Here is a 23,874-nt window from a genome sequence, read left to right on the forward strand (position 1 = left end):
CATAACTCGGAATAGTATGCTATGTACTAGCACAGCTGTCTGTGTAATACACGCTAACAGTGTGTTGTCAGCAGTACTAACAGTAACTTACATAGCTCAGAGCTTTTACATGGTAGGTAGATACTGGTATGTACTTTACATAGCCAAGCTTTTATTAAAACTTTAATCTTATTATTTTTTTGTAAATGCTAAATTTATATTTTCGAACTAACATCTAACTGAATGTATTTATTTAAAATGAAAAATAATATATATATATATATATATATATATATATATATATATATATATATATATATATATATATATATATTTATATTCATATATATATTTATATATTATAAGCACATTAATAATTTCGAAATTGGTTATTTTTTAAAAGTAAAATTAACCTCATTTTAGCAAACACGTATCATTAAATAATATATTTCCTAAACGATGATACTGCCATGTAATACACATAGGCCTACTATCTCTCCTGGCTTGTTCCGGTTCTGACGTCACTTCCGTGTCTCCCTCAGACCATGCGCTACCACGGTGCCTTGGGTGAGTACGCCTGGCACAAGGAGACCAAGGTCCGAACAGGTTTCAACATCGACATCATCATGTACCACAACGGTAAACCTACCGTAAGTAGGTTTTTGTATTGTAACACTCACATCAGGATGTACATGTTTCAACATTGACATTATCATGTACCTTTACGGTAAACCTACAGTAAGTAGGTAATTGTGTTGTAACACATCATGATAAACTGGTTTCAACATTGACATCTCTTCATGTACCACTACAGTAAACCTACCCTAAGTGGGTTTTAGTCATGAATCATTTACATCATGACGTACTTGCAACATCGACATCATAATGTAAAAGTTAAACCTACTGTCAGTAGGTTTTTAGGTTTTTGTGTTGTAACACTTACATCATGATGTACATGTACCACAATAGTAAATCTACTGTATGTAGGTTTTTCTTTTGCAACACATCATGATATAAGCCTATGTGTTTTAACATCAAAATCATCATGAACCACTACGGTAAATCTACATCGTGATGTACAGGTTTCAAAATTAGTATTAGTATATTACACAATGATTTACCTACCGTATGTAGTTTTTATTTTCTGACACTTACATCATGATGTATGGCTATATGTTTTTACATATAACCGTAACAAAGTTTTTATGTTGTAACACTTAGGTCATAATGTGCATGTTTCAACATCACATCTAATTATTATGTTTCAATCAACTGTACAACTGTATGCAGTTTCTTCCATGCTCCTCCCCCCCCCCCCCCCCCAAGAAAAAGAGTGTTTACCGCCCTTCCCCCCCTAACGAAATGGATTTTATATAGAAAATATATTTTTAACAGTGTCCGACCCCCCCCCCCCCTCCCCAGAAATTTTAGTACTCTCCCCCACGAAATTTTCAAGAGCCGCCCGGAGAAAAAGGTCTGGAAAAAACACTGGCTGTATGTAAATGTAACTCACACCGAGTGAGCAGTTGTTTCTATATTTAGAGGGCCGGCAACATCACGTTCCACAACAACGACTGCACCGTGAACTACTTCAAGTCTAGGGTCAACAGGACCAGAGCCAAGGAGCACTTCCTGTTCGGGAAGGACGAGATTCTTAGAGTGGCGACTAAAGAGGTGAGTGCGGAGTTCTTGTGTGGTGCTGTACATGATGGGTGCGGTGTTAGCTAAATGGTGCTAGTTTTTCTGTTGCTTTACTATGCCGGTGCTAATTTTACTTGTACATAGTACAAAATCGTCTTAGACCTAGAATTCCGTTGAGCTGATGAAGTAGAGTTCATGTTTTCTCACCACGGCATATAAAGTGATGGTGTGTTCAGCATTTTGCCCAGCATCACAGTTGAGTGGACTCAGGGACGTTCTACTTTCACAAATCAAAACCTAGATCCAAACTCGAGACTTTCAGGCTAGCAGCTAAACGCTCTACCATTCAACCACGCCGTTCCATTTTTATTAATGCTTTAATCAAAATGGTTCTAGTTTTACTGGTGCTTCACTGCAAATAGTGCTAGTTAAAATTGTGCTTTACTGAAAATGATGCTACTTTTACTTGTGCTTTGCTCCATATAGTCTATTTGAACTTGTGCATTACTCAAAATGGTGCTAGTTTTACTGGTGCTTTAAACGGTGCTACTTTTACTTTCTCTAGTCTTTTTGTATTGAATGTTTTACTGTAGGTAGCCCACTAATTGTATTGATGCTAAGCTCTGAATGGAGCTAAAATGTCACAGTTTTTAGCCTGTCATAATTTTAGGTTAACTTGTGCATTTTTTCTAATGGTGCACATTTTACAAGTGCTGTTTTAATATGGTGTTGGAATTTCTGGTGCTACACTTTTAATGATTCTTTTTTTCACAAGCTGGCCTCCTAATAGTACTACTTTCACTAGTGGAGCTTTGTTTGGATATTTCTTTGTGGTCCCTACCTTCCCAGATTTTAATTAAACACAACACACTGATTTTGCCGTCTCTAATGCCCCAATGCTTGCTATCTTCCTACAGCAAGATCCCTTCGTTAGCCGACTCTAATGTCCCCGTGTTTACTATCTTTCTGCAGCAAGATCCCTTCGTTAGCCGACTCTAATGCCCCAGTGTTTGCTATCTTTCTGCAGCAAGATCCCTTCGTTAGCCGACTCTAATGCCCCAGTGTTTGCTATCTTCCTACAGCAAGATCCCTTCGTCATAAAGAGAGGTGACGGCTACATCGGGTTCAGCATTGACCTCCTGGACCTGCTCAAGAAGAAGGTCAACTTCTCCTACGAGCTGTTTGAGGCAGAGGACGTCAAGACCAACGGCTCTAGTCCCCTGGGGGAGAACGGGATGGTGTACGCTCTACAGACGGGGGTAAGGGGTTTGTGGGTGGTGGTGGGGGGGGGGGGCTGTTCAGTCATGACCCATCTCCTACAGACGGGGGTAAGGGGTTTGTGGGTGGTGGGGGGGGGGGGGGCTGTTCAGTCATGACCCATCTCCTACAGACGGGGGTAAGGGGTTTGTGGGTGGTGGTGGTGGGGGGCTGTTCAGTCATGACCCACCTTCTACAGACGGGGGTAAGGGGTTTGTGGGTGGTGGTGGGGGGCTGTTCAGTCATGACCCATCTCCTACAGACGGGGGTAAGGGGTTTGTGGGTGGTGGGGGGGGGGGGCTGTTCAGTCATGACCCATCTCCTACAGACGGGGGTAAGGGGTTTGTGGGTGGTGGTGGTGGGGGGCTGTTCAGTCATGACCCACCTTCTACAGACGGGGGTAAGGGGTTTGTGGGTGGTGGTGGGGGGGCTGTTCAGTCATGACCCATCTCCTACAGACGGGGGTAAGGGGTTTGTGGGTGGTGGTGGGGGGGCTGTTCAGTCATGACCCATCTCCTACAGACGGGGGTAAGGGGTTTGTGGGTGGTGGTGGGGGGCTGTTCAGTCATGACCCACCTTCTACAGACGGGGGTAAGGGGTTTGTGGGTGGTGGGGGGGGGGGGGCTGTTCAGTCATGACCCATCTCCTACAGACGGGGGTAAGGGGTTTGTGGGTGGTGGTGGTGGGGGGCTGTTCAGTCATGACCCATCTCCTACAGACGGGGGTAAGGGGTTTGTGGGTGGTGGGGGGGGGGGCTGTTCAGTCATGACCCATCTCCTACAGACGGGGGTAAGGGGTTTGTGGGTGGTGGTGGTGGGGGGCTGTTCAGTCATGACCCACCTTCTACAGACGGGGGTAAGGGGTTTGTGGGTGGTGGTGGGGGGGCTGTTCAGTCATGACCCATCTCCTACAGACGGGGGTAAGGGGTTTGTGGGTGGTGGTGGGGGGGCTGTTCAGTCATGACCCACCTTCTACAGACAGGGTAAGGGGTTTGTGGGTGGTGGTCGGGGGGGGGGGGGGTGGGCTGTTCAGTCATGACCCATATCCTACAGACGGGGGTAAGGGGTTTGTGGGTGGTGGTGGTGGGGGGCTGTTCAGTCATGACCCATCTCCTACAGACAGGGGTAAGGGGTTTGTGGGTGGTGGTGGGGGGGTGTTCAGTCATGACCCATCTCCTACAGACGGGGGTAAGGGGTTTGTGGGTGGTGGTGGGGGTGGGCTGTTCAGTCATGACCCATCTCCTACAGACGGGGGTAAGGGGTTTGTGGGTGGTGGGTGGTGGGGGGGGGCTGTTCAGTCATGACCCATCTCCTACAGACGGGGGTAAGGGGTTTGTGGGTGGTGGTGGTGGGGGGCTGTTCAGTCATGACCCACCTTCTACAGACGGGGGTAAGGGGTTTGTGGGTGGTGGTGGGGGGGTGTTCAGTCATGACCCATCTCCTACAGACGGGGGTAAGGGGTTTGTGGGTGGTGGGTGGTGGGGGGGGGGCTGTTCAGTCATGACCCATCTCCTACAGACAGGGTAAGGGGTTTGTGGGAGGTGGTGGTGGGGGGAGGGCTGGCCACTCATGACCCATCCTCTACAGACGGGGGTAAAGATGTTAGGTGGGTGGGGGAGAGATACGGTTCGGTCAGGATCCATCGCTAACAGACGGGGGTAAGAATTTTCTGGAGGTGGGGGGATGAGGGGGGAGGGATGGGAGAGATACAGATCAGTCATGAACCATCTCATATAGACGCGGTGGCGGGGAGAATTTTTTGTGCTTGTGTGTGTAAGGGGGTGGGGGGAATTCAATATGACAGGCGTGTGCAAAATATATAAGTTGAGTCATTTCTTTCTTCATCTTACCAGACGTTAGTAAGGATATGTAAAATATATATTGCGTCATTATATTTGATGTTAAAGGAAGGATACGTTAGCGATCACTTCATGCTAAAATATACCTACGAGGGTAAAGAATATGTACGGGTTGTCTTGAAATAACACTTTTAATTCTAAATTGATCATTGGACTTGTTTAATTACTGCATGTATCTTATACACTGAAAAGAATCAACGCCATAGCTTTTGATATATAATTTGCAATCAGCATTGATTTTTGTAACATGTTGATTTCTGACAACTAGATGACCCCGTCAAGTCGCTTCTGATAACTATGATTTTTTTTTTCTTACGCGTTTAAATTTGTAATCTTTTTGATAATTTTAATTTTCATAAATATGTGTGATTGTACTTATCCTTGAATCTACTCTAATGCTCACGTTGATGTCTAAGTGCATCATATTTAAATACATTTGACACATATACTCGTCTAATCTACTTCACCAGAATGCCAGTATGGCTATAGGTGCCCTGGAGGTCTCAGCAGAGAGGGAGAACACCATCTCCTTCTCCTACACCATCCTCTCCTCCCAAGCCTCCATCCTCATCAAAAAGGCGGACAGCACCACAAACTTCTTCCAGTTTCTGGGGCCATTTTCTGCATGTAAGTCTAGTCTGGGTAACGTCTGAGTCTTGTCTAAGTTAGGTGTGAGTTTTTTCTAAGTTAGGTGTGAGTCTTGTCTAAGTTAGGAGTAAGTCTTGTCTAAGTTAGGTGTAAGTCTTGTCTGGGTAACGTCTGAGTCTTGTCTGACGTGAGAGTCTTGTCTAAGTAACGTGTGTCTTGTCTAAGTTATGTGTGTCTTGTCTAAATGACCTGTAAGTCTGGTCTAAGCAGTACCGGCGCCAGGTTATTTAGCGCCCCCTTTCACACAAATTAATTACTAAAGCATATGTATAAGAAAACAATTAATCAAAAGTGACATATTAACTTATTATCAATTGCATACACGTTTTAAGTAGACATCAAAAACTTATTTTACTTGCCTCCTTCGTCTCAAAAGTTTGTGCTAAGTCCTTCAATTCCAGTTTGCAAGCGTAATTATATTTTATTGAAATTGTTGATAATTGCACGAGTCTACTTTGTACTTAACAACATAGCCCCCCTCCCTCCCCCCTTAGAAAATTTTAAGTGCTCCCCTTCCCCCCCCCCCTCTCCAGGGAGAAAAAAAGTTTGAAAAAAACCACTCAATCAAAAAAAAGTGCTTGTAGTGTTGGGCTCCCTGCAGTCCTCCCAAGGTGAATTCCAAAACGGAACCTAACTGTTTTAAGTGATTGTCTTTAGTTATAATTGTAAAATGTCTATATTGTGTGATTATGTAACAATATTTTGGTTTCTGAAAAATGAAAATCTATAAATAATATAGATTCCAGCCTAAAATTGCTATATATGAATCCTTTAGGAGAGGGTGAAATATATGAAACGACAATTAATTAGATGTTTAATTTATGACGAAGACTGTATGTCTACTAAGATTAAGTATTGCAAACTATAACGGCTACTGATATATTGTTTTTCAAATTGATAATGCTAAAAATAAATGCCAAATTATTTTGTTTAGAACTTAAGCTCTATATAATTGTTACAATAGCAAATAATAACTTAAATTTGTATTTATAAGTAAGCGGTCAACCTAAGGTGCAGGAATTTGAAATGTATGTAGAGTTAAGCAATGAATTATCTCCCATTTTAAAATTTAAATCCCAAATTTGTTATCAAGGGAAATAACTTTTACAAGAACAGCTCAATTAACTAAGTGTAACTAAGACATGCTTGAAAAACACATCAAAACATTCTAAATTTCATTATGTCATAATTATAACGATTTTGTTTATATTATCTATGTAAACTTGTAAAAACAATATATTTTACCTATTGAATACTTAACTGTAGGCTTTGCTTGAAAGTCTAAAAACGGTAGCTATATTATAACATACTTCTATTCAATTTTGATGACATACTCTAATAGCAGACTTACTTATATGTGTTGTATTAAATTTTGGATCCCCTAAATAAAGGGACACCTTTTAGACATTGCTAGAATTATTGATTAAATAAAAAAAATCTAATTTGAAAAAACAAAGTTTACGGATAGGTATGAATTCCATCCTATTTAATATTATATATTAATACTTTAAGTGTGGCAATACAGATTCCAAAAACGCCTACCATTCTGTGTAGTGTTTCGTACTGAATTGAAATCATCGAACTTATGATAAACTCGACTACTCGAAATAGGCCTACTCTACTACATTCAAAACACATATCAAACTACGATACCTAAACATAACTAGACTGGATGCTCCAGAACTACGACACCAACTCGCTTTACTTCACCAAGCTCTACAAACGGTACTCCCAATCAAGAACGATTTCACTGGACCTACTATTACACTTTAACATTCAATATAATTCGATTCCTTAATACCACAAGAATCGATGCTCTCGAACTCCAGAACTAAAATACTTCATCACATGCATTCTCATTTCTCTATTACAAATCAGATTCCACTAATAGACCTTCAACTACAAAACAGCCGTATAAAAATTATGACACTAACACTTTTATACTTTATACCTACGAAACCATATCAGCAACAGCTTTCCGCCGTTACTCCCAAATCTAAACGATTCATCAAAACTTACCAAACAAGTTCAATACTTTGAACATCCCGTCATTACAAAACTCTGTACACCAGGACATATTTCTAATTCAAAGTCAGAGAAAACTAGACTTACAAGCCCTATTAAAGTCAAATAACCGTTTTAATAGCGAACTTATTTAATCGTTTTTTACATCAATTATGTTACACCGCGAGGGCGGGGCGGGGGGTGAGGACCGCACCGGGTGACACCATATAAGGGGTTACAACAGGGGAAAAAATTGCAAAAAAGTATAGAAGAAAAAATCTTTTTGCCACTTCCATTAGTGTTTAATTAAAGTTAAATAGTATTTTTTAAGTACAAATCTTCAATTACTACTAGATGGTGGGGGTGACACCATGGCGTAAACGTGTTAATTATAGACCACAGCTTATGCACATCTAAACTCATACTCATACACCCACCCACACCCACACATATATATATACTTTGTTTCTTGGGGTGACACCACGAAGTACCGCATCGGGTGACACCCCAACCTAGCGACGCCACTGCCCAGACCTTCTAAATTAGGGATGTGGTGGGGTTGCATTTTCACCATCGCGAATAAATATAGGCCTATATAGAACTAATTGTGGGGTAGTGGTGCAAAATTAATAGTTCGACCTGGATGCTGAAAACGATCGCTACTCTTTTATAGTTATTAATTATTAGGTTCTTTTTGATAATAGCGATTAAACATTTTGCGCCCCCCCCCCCACCCTAGGGATGGCGCCCTAGGCGACCGCCTAGTTAGACTTATAGGTGGCGCCGGCCCTGGGTCTAAGTGACGTCAATGTCTTGTCTTAATGACATTAAAATGTTGCTTAAATTATACTTCGAGCTGGAGTCCATCCAACTCTGATGGGTACCTAACTCACGTTAGGGAAAGTAAAGGCGGCTCGGCATACTGCTGACCACACTATCTCTTCATATGCCGAGCAGTGTTTCTTCCAGACTTTTTTCTCAGGGGGGGGGGGGGCACTTGAAATTTTCGGGGGGGAGGAGCGGTAGACTTTCTTCGGGAGGGGGGGGGGGCGGACACTGTTAAAAGTGTATATTTTCTATATAAATTGTATAAATTTCATTCGTTCGGGGGGGGGGGGGGGCGCTAAAAATTTCGGGGGGGGGGGGGGGATGGCTCAGCCCCCTTCCCCCCCCCCCCCCCCCCTAAGAGATGCCTGGAAGAAACTCTGATGCCGAGGTCACAGAAACAAGTGAACTCTACTTCACTTGCCCTATAGACCGTCAGGTTTGAAAGGGAACTTTACTTATAAAAGTATATTTCAGTATTATCTAAATGACCTGTTATTAATGTCGAAGTGTTTCCTAAACGCAATGACAGTGTTGTTTAAATGACATGTTATTATTGTCTAAATGTGATTTTATTGTTTTCTAAATGGCTGTCTAAATTAGAAGTCTTCGCCAGCAGCCAATACTGTGGTCTAGCTACTAACATGAATACTTTTCCCCATTAAAATGACTATTAAAAAGTGATAATATTAAAAAAAACCAAACATCTAAATCTAGCCAAACTCAAATGTGAGTTAGTTTTTCATCACATTCATCGACAGCCCACAATACCCAAATGTTTATATAAATGTAAGCAAAGTTATTTTTTTTCAAACGTGGCGACCTACGAGGCAGATGAAGTAGAGTTCATATGTTTCTGTGACCTCGGCATACGAAGTTATAATATGGTCAACATTATGCCCAGTTGCCTTCATTCAACCCTGATATGATGACGATATAAGTGAAAAGACCGAACACTGTTGTTTGTTTTTACCTTCCACCAGGGCTGTGGCTGATGATCCTAGTGTTTATAATGGTGGCTGGTGTCTCGCTATACGTCATGAGCAGGTTCGATCCCACCCAGGAAGGAAACATCCAGCGGTTTGATCTGAAGGAGAGTCTGTGGTACAGCATCAACATCGTCTTACAGGTGAGTGGTACAACAGCTTCATTTTACATGTAGGTGGTACAGCAACATCGTCTTGCATGTAGGTGGTACATCATCAATATCGTTCTACAGGTAGGTGGTACAGCATTAATGAGGTCCTACAGGTAGGTGGTACAGCAACATCGTCTTACATGTAGGTGGTACAACAGCATCGTCTTACATGTATGTGGTACAGCAACAGGCGAGTTAGTGGTATAGCATCAACATCGTTGTACAGGTAGGTGGTACAACAACATCGTCTTACATGTAGGTGGTACAGCAACATCGTCTTACATGTATGTGGTACAACAACATGTGAGTTAGTGGTATAGCATCAACATCGTTCTACAGGTAGGTGGTACAACAACATCGTCTTACATGTAGGTGGTACAGCAACATCGTCCTAAAGGTAGGTGGAACAGCAACATCGTCTTACATGTAGGTGGTACAGCAACAGGTGAGTTTGTGGTACAACAATAACATCGTCCTACAGGTGAGTGGTACAGCAACATCGTCTTACATGTAGGTGGTACATCAACATCGTCTTACATGTAGGTGGTACAGAAACAGGTGAGTTTGTGGTACAGCTTCAACATTGTTCTATAGGTGAGTGGTACAACAACAATATCGTTCTACAGGTGAGTGGTACAACAGCTTCATCTTACATGTAGGTGGTACAGCAACATCGTCTTACATGTAGGTGGTACAGCAACAGGTGAGTTTGTGGTGCAACAACAACATCGTCCTACAGGTGAGTGGTACAGCAACATCGTCTTACATGTAGGTGGTACAGCAACATCGTCTTACATGTAGGTGGTACAGCAACAGGTGAGTTAGTGGTACAGCTTCAACATTGTTATACAGGTGACTGGTACAGCAACAATATCGTCCTACAGGTGAGTGGTACAACAGCTTCATCTTACATGTAGGTGGTACAGCAGCATCATCTTACATGTATGTGGTACAGCATCATCGTCTTACATGTAGGTGGTACAGCAACAGGTGAGTTTGTGGTACAAAAACAACATCGTCCTACAGGTGAGTGGTACAGCATTAATGTCGTTATACAGGTATGTGGTACAACAGCTTCATCTTACATGTAGGTGGTACATCAACAGGTGAGTTTGTGGTACAACAACAACATCGTTCTACAGGTAGGTGGTACAACATTATCGTCTTACATGTAGGTGGTTCAACAGTAACTTCGCACTACAAGTAGGTGGTACAACATCAATATCGTCATACAGGTGAGTTTGTGGTAAGCATCAATACAGTTAGGTGGTATAGAACCACAGCGTCTTGCATCGCAGTTACATATTCATTATTTGTCGAATTCCATCAGGCACCTTACTAGACCATGAGAAAAGTATGCGGCTCAGCCTTTCAAATATTTGAGCTTTGTATGCTAATTTCTGTTCTGCAATGAAAAAAAATATATTTGTATACTGAAAAACAAAACGGAAACCGACATTGTATTTACTTATTTAATCATTGTTAAGAGCATCATTATACTTCTTTATTTCTTTTATTCAATGTCGATACACCAACTTGCTAATTACCATAGAAACTACCGTTCTAGAAACATCTAAATAATTACGTCGTCCACATCCAGGGATCCACAGACTATTCCCCGCAGACGACCTCCATGCGAGCCATCATCGCCTTCTTCTGGTTCTGTGTTCTGATCATTGAGGCGGCCTACACGGCCAATCTGGCAGCTCATCTCACACTCCAGCAGATAGACAACCGCATCAAAACCGTGCATGATCTGGCCAGTCAGACGCTGCTTAGGTACGGCGTGGAGAAGGGGACAGAACTGCATAAATTCTTTCAAGTGAGTTATCTCAAGGGGGATAAGCAGGGACAAAAATGAACGCGCGTAAAAGTAATTACTTGTGACTGATATATTAATTATTTGGGCTTCTAGCTAAGAAAAAAAGTAATCTTTTTCTGAAAGAAATGTACACGACACTGAAGGAACAATATTAATTTCTCAAGAAAAGACAGGTTATTCTTATACCCAGTATTTCTTTCAGACACCTTTTCGCCCACTCTCCCTTATAGAAGTACTCCCCCCACGGGCCAAGTAGATTTTATTAAAAATATATAGACTTCAACTAGTCCACCCCCCCTACACCCCCTGGAAATTTAAAGTGCCCCTCGCCTCGGAAAAAAAGTCTGAAATAAACACTGCTTAACCGCCTTTTCTTCACATGGCTTGTTTAAACTTGTAAGGCGATGCTAGATAGTGATTTTCAGATTGTGATTACCAGAATATGTCGATAAAATTGTATTTTATCTCCTTCATGAAATATTGTAATCATAAAATACATTGACGGCTTACGAACGGAGACCCCTACTGTAGGATATTGTTACCGCTTTATCTGTAGCATAACATATTGTAAACACAGCATTGTCCTACATCCACATGTCCAGAAGGAAAACCCCTATTGAAAGAAGTAAATAAAACTGTATAAGTCCTATAAAATATTGTATCCAGAAGGAAGACCCCTATTCAAGGAAGAAAATAAAACTGTATCAGTCCCATAAAATATTGTGAACTGCACCCTCAGCTCCAGAAGGAAGGCCATTGTCAAAGGATGTAGATCAAAATTTATCTGTTCCATAAAATATTGTAAACTCAGCATTGTCCTACATCTGCAGCTCCAGAAGGAAGGAATATAAATAAAACTGTATTCGTCCCATAAAATATTGTAAACTACATCTACAGTCCCAGAAGGAAGATCCCTACCAAAGAACTAAATAAAACTGTATCTGCCCCGTAAAATATTGTAAACTCCATTCCCAGATCCAGATGGAAGACCCCTATTCAAGAAAGGAAATAAAACTTTACCTGCCCCGTAAAATATTGTAAACTACATCCACAGCTCAAGAGGGAAGACACCTACCAAAGAACTTAATAAAACTGTATCTGTCCCGTAAAATAGTGTAAACACAGCATTGTCCTACACCTACAGCTGCACAAGGAAGACTCCTATTGTAGGATATTTCTAGCATAACATACTGTAAACACAGCATTATCCTACACCCACAGCTCCAGAAAGAGGACCCCTACCAGAGGATGTGGACCTTCATGAAGCTCCACGAGGCCGACGTCGTCTTGGAAAACACAACGGAAATCATAGACCAGGTCAAGGCCGGAAAACTTGCCTTCATCGCAGACGGCGTCACCAACGGTTACTATGCCAACCAACACTGTGGGATCGAGAGTATAGAGCAGAATTTTGGGAGCAAGGATTTTAGCTTGGGCTTTCCAAAAGGTGGGTTTGGCTGTTACCTAGACGATCCGAGGTGAAGAGGAAGTAGAGCTAAGCAATTTCTCTGGTTTTGTTATAGTATGGTCATCACTAGCTGTATTGACTTTCCGTAATTTCTCCTTGAGTAGATAGAAGAGCAGTTTGGACTCATGGGCGCAGATGAAGTAGAGCTAATCTGTTGTTCCGATTTTGCTAAAGTGTGGTCTTCACTGGCCGCATTTGTTTTTCTCCAATTCGGCCATAGTCCACTACATACTAGAACTATTCTCTACCCAAGGACCCCCAACATTTTTGATCTAGTAAACCAAAAAGAAGACTTTCCAGTAATCCTTGCGTTCTATAGTTCGACTATGTCATCTCACTTTTCCAAAGTTACATCTGTGATAAGATAATATTTGAGCTGTTGGCTAATAAGTTGGTTGTTAAAGGAGAGTAACAAGATGGCTTTAACAAATATTATTCCATTGTCGGACATAGATCTAGGTAGGAGGAATACTCTATATATTTTTCAGCACATTTTTTCCCCCACTGATTGCTAATTATGAGGTGATTGTTTGTGCAGGGGCTCCGTATTTAGACGACATAAACAGGGCTCTGCTCCAGCTCAAGGAAGAGGGGGCTCTGGACACATTGAAAGAAAAGTATTTTTTTTTTACTTAATATCGCTGACATTTTAGTTGTTAAAGTCATATTTGAGTAATATTTATGGTTAACAATTTAGTTAAAATGATTCTTAAGGATACTATCGGTTCAATTTTAGTTTAAAGTAATGTTTACGATCCTTAATATTTTAGTTTATATAAACAGTAGCTATCGACATCTTTACGTTGAAATTTTATAAAAATTAACTTTAACTTTATGATCTAAAGTGAGATATTTTGTCTGAGATATTTTGTCTGAGATCATTCCTCCATGATATCATTTGTCCTGATATATTTTGTCCTGGTATCTTTTGTCCTTGAGATCATTTACCCTTGAGATAATTTGTCCTGAGATCATTTATCCGTGAGATATTTTGTCCTGAAAGCATTTGTCATATAACCATTTATATATATATATATATATATATATATATATATATATATATATATATATATATATATATATTTAAGAAATTAACATATTAAATAAAAAGTTTCTGAAAATTGCTCCGAGATAAAAATCATATAGACAATTTATACTAAAAAAACATTAAGATTAAAATTCAGTTATAGCTACACACTGTATACATTATTCACAGTGAAATCTCAATGAAATACAATTCAATTTAAACAAAATAAATATAAAATACCTTGTAGGTGGTGGTCTACTGGACGAAACTGCACGGAAAAAGACAAGTCCAGATCCATCAGTCAAAAGACCACGCCCGAACTAGAACTGACCAATATGATTGGTGTCTTCATCGTTCTCGCTGTTTTCATCATACTAGCTGTCGTTGTGGACGTGGGGAGCCGGTTCTACAAGTTTGAGAAGAGCAAGAGAGAGGAGAAGACGATGGGAGGGAGTACAAAAGTGAGGGAGGAGGATGGGAGGGGTGATAAGATTGAGATGAGGAATGGGAAATGATATATGTTTGGGAGTAGGTGTGGATCGGAGAAAGAGTTTGGTTAGTGTATGTGTAAAATTTAGTTCAAAGAAATAATAAGACATTAAGAATGGTTTGGTTAGGGTATGGTACCGTGTAATTACAGTTAGAGTAATGATAGGGTTTCGACAAAGATTTAATTAGGGTATGTTGCCATCAGAGGCGTAGCGACCCCTCCCGGCGCCCGGGGACAAACTTTCGATTTGCACCCCCCCTCGAACTTTTCATTTGCACCCCCCCTCAAACTTTCGATCTGCACCCCCCCCCCCCCTCGAACTTTTCATTTGCACCCCCCCCCTCCAACTTTCAATTTGGCGCCCCCCTAAGGTCTGCGCCCGGGGACATATGTCCCCCCGCCCCCCCCCCCCCCCCCCCCCTCGCTAAGCCTCTGGTTGCCATACAGTTTAGGTATGAGAAATGATAAGGCACTAAGAAACGTTATGGTAAGTGTACCATGTAGTTAAGGTAAGAGTAATGATTAGGTACCACGAAGAGATGAACTGACACTCTTAAACTATTACATAATGCAGTGTAAAATGATCGTTTGAAGGCATGTCGCAAGATCAGTGACATTCCACAGCACGAAGGAGCAAATACAATTTATCTGTACCTGTTAATCCCGTTTTGTTGTCAGTTGTTTTTGTTGCGGAGTCGCACACACAGTTGTCATGTGTGGATCCTTAAAACACAAGCATTGCTGCAACATTATTAATTTAAAGATCCTGCGCAGAAAACTTATTAAATTTAATATTTGTTTACTAAAAGGAAATTGAAAATAAAAAAGTAATTTTAAATTTATAGTTTTTATTTGTTTACTAAAAGGAAATTAAAAATAAAAAACGTAATTTTGAATTTAATTTTTTTATTTGTTTTACTTCTAGGTCATTGAAAATTTAAAAAAAAGTAATTTCGAATTTAATTTTTTTATTTGTTTACTAATAGGACATGGAAAATAAAAAAAAAAGTTTCTACTAACTACATGAAGTTAACGAAAAAATATATATTAATTTTATTTTTCCTATTAACTACATAATGTAATAAACATGCTTTATGAATGTGCATGTACATATATGTAATATATATTATATGCAGGCCTACATGTCGTGTATGTAGTCGATTGATAGATAAATGAAACACCTTTTTCTTCTAACAATTACTAACACATTATTTCCTCACTCACCCCTCCCCCGCCCACCCCCACAACCAACCCCCACCCCTGCTACCTACAGAGCGTGGAACTGTACGACTCCACGGAGACGAATGTTCTAGACAACAACTTCATCAACTAACTCGGGGTGGACGTCCGCGGGTTCTTGCATGCCAGGAGCTAACAGCATGCTGATGTTTGCTTTAGGATGGTGTAACGACAACACGCATGAGACAGGCAAAAACTTAGTCTTTGTGAAAATGATTTAATATAATTAACACATGCATATATATATATATATATATATATATATATATATATATATATATATATATATATATATATATATATATATATATATATATATATATATATATATATACGCTAAAACAGTGTAACCTAATAGACATCCAATGATCATGTATAAAATCAACTACGTTTTTATATGGCTCGAACTCGTAGTTAATTTCTAAGAAAGCTACGTGTCGGGTGGTGTTGGTTCGGGTTGATAGTGTTGGTGATGTTGGAGGTGTTGGTGATGTTGGAGGTGGTGGTAACGGTGGTATTGGAGGTGGTGGTAGTTTTGTTGTTGTTTGAGGTGTTGGTAATGGTGGTGTTGGAGGTGGTGGTAAAGTTGGTGATTTTGCAGGTGGTAGTGTTGGTGGTATTGGAGGTGGTAGTGTTGTAGGTGGTGGTGTTGGTGAAGTTGGTGATCATGGAGATATTGTGAGGTTGGTTATCTAAGAGTTATCTTGGTGGTGTTAGTATATATTTTTTATTTAAAAATAATACACATGATACAAAAAAAACGTTGGTTTGATTAATAATATTTTGTGTTCGTATGTGTGTGTGTCTGTGTCTGTGTGACCCGTAAATGATAGAATGTGGTTTGGAGGTTACTTATGGAAATGGGTGTAAATGAAGAATCGGCTTTAAATCTATAAAGCAATTTACATTTTTTGTATATTAACAAAATATTTTCACTGTAACTGTATTTGAGAAAAAGTTAAAATGTGTTGTTTTTTTACTTTATTACTTGAAGTATTGTGTCTATATTCAATGTATTTGTACACACATGCTTTGTTGCAGGCTGTTACATGTGTACATGTGATAAAAGGCTGTACTAATCATGTTTTTTATGTTTATTTAGTTGTACAATGTGTTTAAGATGCGTGTACACACATGCTAACATGATAAACATTTCACACTAACACAAAAATGTGATACATAATCTATTAACTTAACTTAAACTTTGTCTTTCATTTACTTTAGTTTGGTCTCAATTTTTTTTAAAATCATGAAATTCGTTTTAATGACAAGCTTGTATGTAATAATGCTTTAAAAAGTAGAAAATAATGATTTAAAAAAAAGTTCAATAAGACGCTTCTATTAAGATGTCTTGACCCACGCGCCATTTTTGAAACGAATCTGTCAGTTAGAAGTGTTTGAAATTTCTCTCGTGCGTTTCGATCTCTGGCAGAGGAGTCAAGTTAAATAAAAGCTTGTAAAAAACAATTTTAGAATTAAAAATGTAATATAGAATTTAAATGTTAAATTTTGTAATCACAGTTGTCTGATTTGTAGTCTTAAGAGTGCGTGTTGCATTGTGATATTTGTGCTTTTCAACATACTTTCATGAATTTAGATGCATTATACATTTCTTTTTAGTGCATATTGTAGTCACCTCGTTTATTATCGCGGTTTAATTAAATACATTCATTCATTTTTATTAAGTAAAAATGTTTGTCAAAAAAAAATTATTACTTTAAAATGTTTTTGCTGTTATTACAATAATTGCTAAAACAAAAAATAAAAAATAATGTACTGAACTTTAGTCCCCTTAAATTATATAAATACTTTGCTGTTTAATTAGAAACAAATTGTCAACTCATTCCGGAATGCATGTAACTGTTTGTATATTCGTCTCCGATTATTTTCTGTTTTGCGTAATCATGCATTCAGTTTTGTAATTGTATAAATTAATTGTAAAAAAATGCATTTCGGTTATGTCGTAGAAACCACAGTGTTATATGAAATATAATATACTTCAAACAATAAAATGGGTTTATTTTATTTTTTAAGATGTTTATATATTTGATTTTGATTTATTCTCCTCATAAAAGTTTGTTACATTGTGTATCTCCTGTTTTAAAAATAAATGTGTATCAGCTTGTAGATTTTTTTTTCCTTTTTACTTTCTCGTATATACGAAGTATAGAGAAAGTCTTGTAATCGTGCAAAAAAAAAAATCGAGATTTTTGCAAATCTCGACGTTTTGCATCTCACTGATACGGAAAAACATAATTTTGCAATCTTGACCGTATGTCTGTGTGTCTGTGTGTGTGTGTGTGTGTGTGTGTCCGTGTGTAAACACGATAACTTGAGTACCGTTACAGCTAGGTTGATGAAATTTCATATATAAGTATTTAATCAAAATCGTAGATCCGTATCAACTTTTGAGCGATTTCCGATAACCAAAAGTGGTACTTTTCCTACTTTGAATTTTTCAAAAGCCTATAACTTGAGTACTATTTCAGATAGATAAATGAAATTTCATACGTAAGTAAAAGATCTAATTCTCTACCTTCTATTAAATTTTGAGTCATTTCCGTGGACTGGAAGTAGTACTTTACGCTACTTCCGATTTCTCAAAAAACTAATGTAAATTTTAAAGTAATAATAATATTGCGCACTATTATGCGCTTTTTTATTTCGCGTTCACTTGGTGTGCAATTAATTTGTCTACGAGATTTTATTCTATTTTTAAAACTTTAAGTATTTAAAATGGATTAAAAATCATGTCTATAGCCCGAGTTCCCATCCCCTGTTATTTTATATAAGAATATTCGAGAAAGTTTAGGGGAGATCACTCCCGGTTTATTCAATGTTTGTAATACAAAAAAAGTATACAATCTTTTATCGTTTCATGAAGCTGATCTGTAAATGAGAATGCATTCAACTTAATCATACATGTCAGCATTTTTTTTTTAAAACTCTTCTAGGAGATCACACTGTTAATTATTTTCGGAAATTTTGAGTTTGAACCACTGGTTTGAATCTGTAGGACATCCCTGAGTCCACCCAGCTCTGATGGGTGCCTTACCAAATTTTGGAAAAGTAAAGGGGGCTGCACATATTTTTGAACACACTGTCTCTTCATACGTCGAGGTCATTGTAACAGATACACTCTACTTCATCTGTTATTGTGTCTTCTGAACGAACCTGGAAAAGGTGGTGATAATGTTCAGAGCAACTATTATAGTCTTATTTGACTTCCTGCGGCATTTAGTCAACAAGTAAAGAAATCAATAAGCCTTGAAACATTACTACATTTATTAAATAGATTATATGTATTTTGATAGTTTGAACAAAATAGATTATTTAGAAGTTATTGAAAATGAAGTTACGAGATTTAATATCAAACATACTTGTATAATGAACTAGATTCAAACCTTGTAATCAAGTTTAATCTATGAAAGGTGTATAACAAAGTACACACTTCAACTGAAAGGCCGTGTTAACATTAGCAGAGTTGGGAAGCGATCAATAACAGGTATTTGATCGATTGTTTTTGCTGTTAGAGTCAAGTAGTATTGAAACTAACTAACGCGCAGAGGGCACAAAAACAAAGACAGATCTCCGTTACATTTACCCGTTACAACTTCGACTGTATGTTTTGATAAAAATAATTGATGTTGTGATGTTTCAGTGAAATGGAGTTCACCCATCGTTTTCTTCAAGACAAGTGATAATCAGAGGCGTAGCGACCCTTCCCGGCGCCCGGGGACATACTTTCAATTTGGCGCCCCCTTGGGAGCAAATTTTCGATTTGCACCCCCCCCCTCGAGCTTTTCATTTGCACCGCCCCCCCTCAAACTTTCGATTTGCACCCCCCCCCCTCGAACTTTTCATTTGCACCCCCCCCCCCCTCAAACTTTCAATTTGGCGCCCCCCCTAAGGTCGGCGCCCGGGGACATATGTCCCCCCCGCGCCCCCCCCCCCCCCTCGCTACGCTACTGGTGATAATCTAAGTAATTGATGAAATACTTAATCATATCATACAAGACAGTTTTACTGGTAAATAAGGTAACACAGATTTTTTGTGTTATCCGGTGGGTGTTGGGGGGGGGGGGGAGGTTTATTCAAACAACCAGGGAAACGATATGTGTCTTTCGTCTTATTAAGATGTGTATTTTTTTATTTGTAGCTGCTGAGTATGGGATTGTAGCAGTGGGTAGGCAAGGTAGGCTGATGTGGTTTTTGGATGGTTTGCTGTGTTCTGGGATAAGGTTGGTGTGAGGCAGTGGTGTGGGTTCATAGTAGTGACAGTGTTGATGTGTGGAGGGTGTGTAGAGTGTTTAGTGTGGGGAGGGTGTGTGTGGTGTGTTGTGGGTGTGGGGTGTGTTGAGAGTGTGTAGGGTATATGTGGTGTGGAGTGTGTGAGGGTGTATTGTAGGGTGTGGAGTGTGTGAGGGTGTATAGGATGTGTTGTGTGGAGGGTGTGGAGTGTGTGGAGGGTGTGTTGGAGGGTGTGGAGTGTGTAAGAGTGTATGAAGTGTTTAGTGTGTGGAGGGTGTGGAAGTGTGTGGGGTGTGTAGAGTGTGTAGAGTGTTTAGTGTTTGGAGTGTGTGTGGGGTGTGGAATGTGTGAGGTGTGTAGGGTGTGTAGGGTGTGTAGAGTGAAATGTGTAGAGGGTGTGTAGGGTGTGAAGAGTGTGGAGGGTGTTGAGGGTGTGGAAGGTATGGATGGTGTAGTGTGTGGAGGTTGTGGGTTTGCTTATTCGCTTTAGTATTACAGTTTTCATCATATATATATATGTATATATATATATATATATATATATATATATATATATATATATATATATATGTATATATATATATATATATATATATATATATATAATATATATATATATATATATATATATATATATATATATATCTACTTTGTTTCTTGGGGGGGGGGGTGACACCACGAAGTATCGCACCTGGTGATACCCAAACCTAGGGAGCCAAGGTTTAAATTAATATTTTTTAATACTTTTATTTGCAAAAAAAAAAAATTGAAGATGGATTTACAAATTAATACATATAAAAAATAAATATATATCCTGTTTGGACCATTTTTAACAACATGGTATTAATCATCTAGTTTAAAAAAATAATTCTTTTTGCCTCAGAATTTACATCGTCAGATTGCCTTGAATATTCACTTTAGTGTTAGTCATCACCATCACAAGAAGGCAGTTGACAAATAAACAACTGAAAAATAAAACAATTTATATAAAATGTGAATTAATCTGCGCGACGAGAGGTGTGGGTTTTTTCTTCATTTTTTTTTGACGGCTGGATGAGGAGGGAGCGGTAATATTAATTTTTGTTTTGTATTGACTTTTTTTTTGCATTGAATTTTTTTTTAATTCAATTGTTTTAAACATTTAAATCAGTAATAATAATTTATTGGATAGTTTTACACAGCATCAAAGATATCAACATCAATTGCATATAATATAATAATCAAAGGAAGAAAATAAGATGGCATAAGAACTAGAGTAAAGTAAGGTGTACAAACTAGGTTTCTCTTGACTGCTTAGTTTACTGTGCTCCGTTGAAAGATTTGTATGGACTTTTTTTTGTGGTAATATTTTTTTTTTTTTGTGTGTGTGGATAAGCTGTTTTAATTTTGAACCATATACTAGATACAACTGAATATCACAAATCATAATATACATAGCAATCTGATATGCACATTGTGAGATATTTACATAGTTGATGAAGCATGTTTTATAGGTAGGAGACATGATTAAGATGAATGCAACAACTAGAATGATGTGTTAAATATCTCCTTGAAAACCTTGTGTTAATAAATGTGGGCTTTGTTTTATCTCAAATAAAAACAGATTAAAATCTAGTGTGTGATATTTTTTTCATCAAGAGCACCATCTGGAATGTACACACTTAGATCTGATTAAATCTGCTTAGAATCAAAATATGTTGGAAGTTTGGTTTGGGGTTTTTGCAAACAGAAACACCGTATGTCAAATCTATTTTTAATGAGCTATTTGATACTTATATTATTTTAATTTGATACACAATACAGTATTCGTAAAGTATACATTTAAACCATATATATACCTAGTATATAAAATATAATGATGTAAATAAAAAAGAGCATAAGTACATTTTTAGTTATATTTATGTATATTATTCTTTGTTTTAAATATACTATTTTGTTAAACTTTCCGCCTTTAAATAATTGTTTAAAGATAAATATTACTCCTCTTTCACAAATACAAGGAGTAGGCTCCCTTTGATGTCTCAAATTTCAGGATTCCTGAAATCAATACCTTGTTTATTGATCATGAGCCACGCAAAGAAACATGATCCAGGTTGATCGGCTATAACGCCGCGATAGTGGGCGGCTGCTGGAGATCAATAACTGATAACGCGCGGGGCTTGATCAGCTGGTCTGATGATATCGATAGGTCGGTGGTGATGGTGTGAAACAGTTGATTCTAGTCTTCACGTATTACCATAGGAGGATATCATATACCTGTCATATGTCGTTAATGGCAGCTATTTGTGAATGTAGGCAAATACACACCGTAATATATATATATATATATATATATATATATATATATATATATATATATATATATATATATACATATATATATATATATACATATATATATATATAAATAGATATATACATATATATATATATATATATATATCTATATATATATATATATACATATATATATACATATATATACATATATATATACATATATATATATATATATATATATATATATATATATATATATATATATATATATATAATATATATATACATATATGTTTCCATGACAAATGATCTCAAACAAATTATCTCACAGACAAGTGACCTCATGGACAAATGATCTCATGGACAAAATATATGAGGACAAAATATGTATATAATGTCGGGGACGGCGTGATGTATAGATGGATAGATTTGCTGCAAGTCCGAAGGTCTCGAGTTCAGACTGGTAACTGCTGGACCCTGAAGGGTACCTCACTCAAGTAACCGTAACATATGCGAATGGACATAAAGCTGTCCGAATTTATCTCCCGTTTATACCGAGGTATGTGAAACAGATAAACTCTACTTCGTGATAAAGAAATAAACTCTACTCTACACATGCCGCATGTGTCTGGAGTACGAACGGAAAAAGACGATGAAGATTTACTGTCGATGGCGTTTCATTACAATAACAAAATTAACAAAAAAAATGAATCTAAACACTACCCAATTATTATTTTCTTGGTTAAGCAACATCAGAGGCGTAGCGAAGGGGGGGGGGGGAGGTGCGGAGCGCACCGGGTGACACCATTTAGGGGGGGGGGGGGGGGGTGACACCAAGGCAAAAAATAGCAAAATATATAGAGAAAAACTTGAAGGGGGGTGCAAATCGAAAATTTGAAAGTTTGCCCCCGGGAAGGGTCGCTAGGCCTCTAGGGGTGACACCATTAAGTGCCGCACCGGGTGACACCCGACCTCGCTACGCCACTGAGCAACATATACTAGGATTGAAATAGAAACTAAATTTCCACTAAAAACGTTCAACTAGTTAAATTAACCATGTATTAGCTGTATTGCTTAGTGACCTTTCAAATATTAGGCTTGATTTGGATGATTCTGTTTTCTTAATTGTCGTAACTGAAATAATCTATCTTAACTCTCACAAAATTACCAGAAATGCAGTTCGATGTTTTCATTTCTTAGCCATAACTGTTTTCAAACTATGTTGAAATTATTAAAAAAAAAATTCATAAAAAACGTTTCAATAACAAGTTTTTATGTAATAATGCACTAAAAAGTAGAAAATAAATTATAGACTACTATTTAAATAACTATAAAGAAAAGCGTGGGTCACTTTAGTATCTATTGGATACCTTTACTAATGTTAAGGAAGACACCCACGCTTTTCTTTATAGTTATTTAAATAGTAGTCTATAATTTATTTTCTACTTTTTAGTGCATTATTACATAAAAGCTTGTTATTAAAACGTTTTTTATGAATTATTTTTTCAGTACTTTACATGTTTTATTTTCAATAGAGTTACATGACTAAAAACTATTGCGCGCCTACTGAACGTGATGGCGCAGTTATTGAACGTACCGTGATGGCGCAGCTATTTAACGTGATGACGCGTGTGGTGTGGTTGGCTAGACATGCCAACTAATTCGGTCCAAATTTTAATTAATTCATAAAAAATTAATTAGGCATCCAATTAAGTCAAATTTAATTTCAGATTGCATTGTCTTCATGTCTTGACCCACGTGTCAACTGTGAATCGTATCGGTCAAGTAGAAGTGTCCGAATTTTCACTCCTGCGTTTCGGTCTAGACAGACTGACGACAGACTGACGAGGAAGTGAGTTAAATAAAAGTTTGTAAAAAGTAGTAGATATTTTCAAACCGTCGGACTAGACCAGTGGCGTAGCCAGGATCGCCTCCATGGCCGGGGGG

General features: G+C 38.2%; 1 protein-coding gene across 2 annotated transcripts in view; it reads left to right on the forward strand.

Annotated features, from left to right (window-relative positions):
• LOC131933204 (glutamate receptor ionotropic, kainate 3-like) overlaps positions 1-15,614 on the forward strand; it is a 28,766-nt gene extending 13,152 nt beyond the window's left edge. Inside the window, exons 8-17 of one of the 2 annotated variants that reach the window (XM_059289999.1) lie at positions 522-629; positions 1,522-1,653; positions 2,703-2,879; positions 5,206-5,362; positions 9,196-9,341; positions 10,951-11,172; positions 12,394-12,619; positions 13,179-13,257; positions 13,915-14,128; positions 15,431-15,614. In XM_059289999.1, coding sequence (XP_059145982.1) covers positions 522-629; positions 1,522-1,653; positions 2,703-2,879; positions 5,206-5,362; positions 9,196-9,341; positions 10,951-11,172; positions 12,394-12,619; positions 13,179-13,257; positions 13,915-14,128; positions 15,431-15,490 — 1,521 coding nt within the window. In that variant the 3' untranslated portion in view covers positions 15,491-15,614. Of the gene's footprint in view, positions 1-521; positions 630-1,521; positions 1,654-2,702; positions 2,880-5,205; positions 5,363-9,195; positions 9,342-10,950; positions 11,173-12,393; positions 12,620-13,178; positions 13,258-13,914; positions 14,302-15,430 lie in introns of those variants that run through there. The other variant, XM_059289998.1, reaches the window with a different exon arrangement.
• The last annotated feature ends 8,260 nt before the right edge of the window (positions 15,615-23,874 follow it).

This window comes from Physella acuta, unplaced genomic scaffold (assembly GCF_028476545.2).
Source record: "Physella acuta isolate Inbredline_101_S28 unplaced genomic scaffold, ASM2847654v3 ptg002402l, whole genome shotgun sequence".
Classification (NCBI taxonomy): domain Eukaryota; kingdom Metazoa; phylum Mollusca; class Gastropoda; family Physidae; genus Physella; species Physella acuta.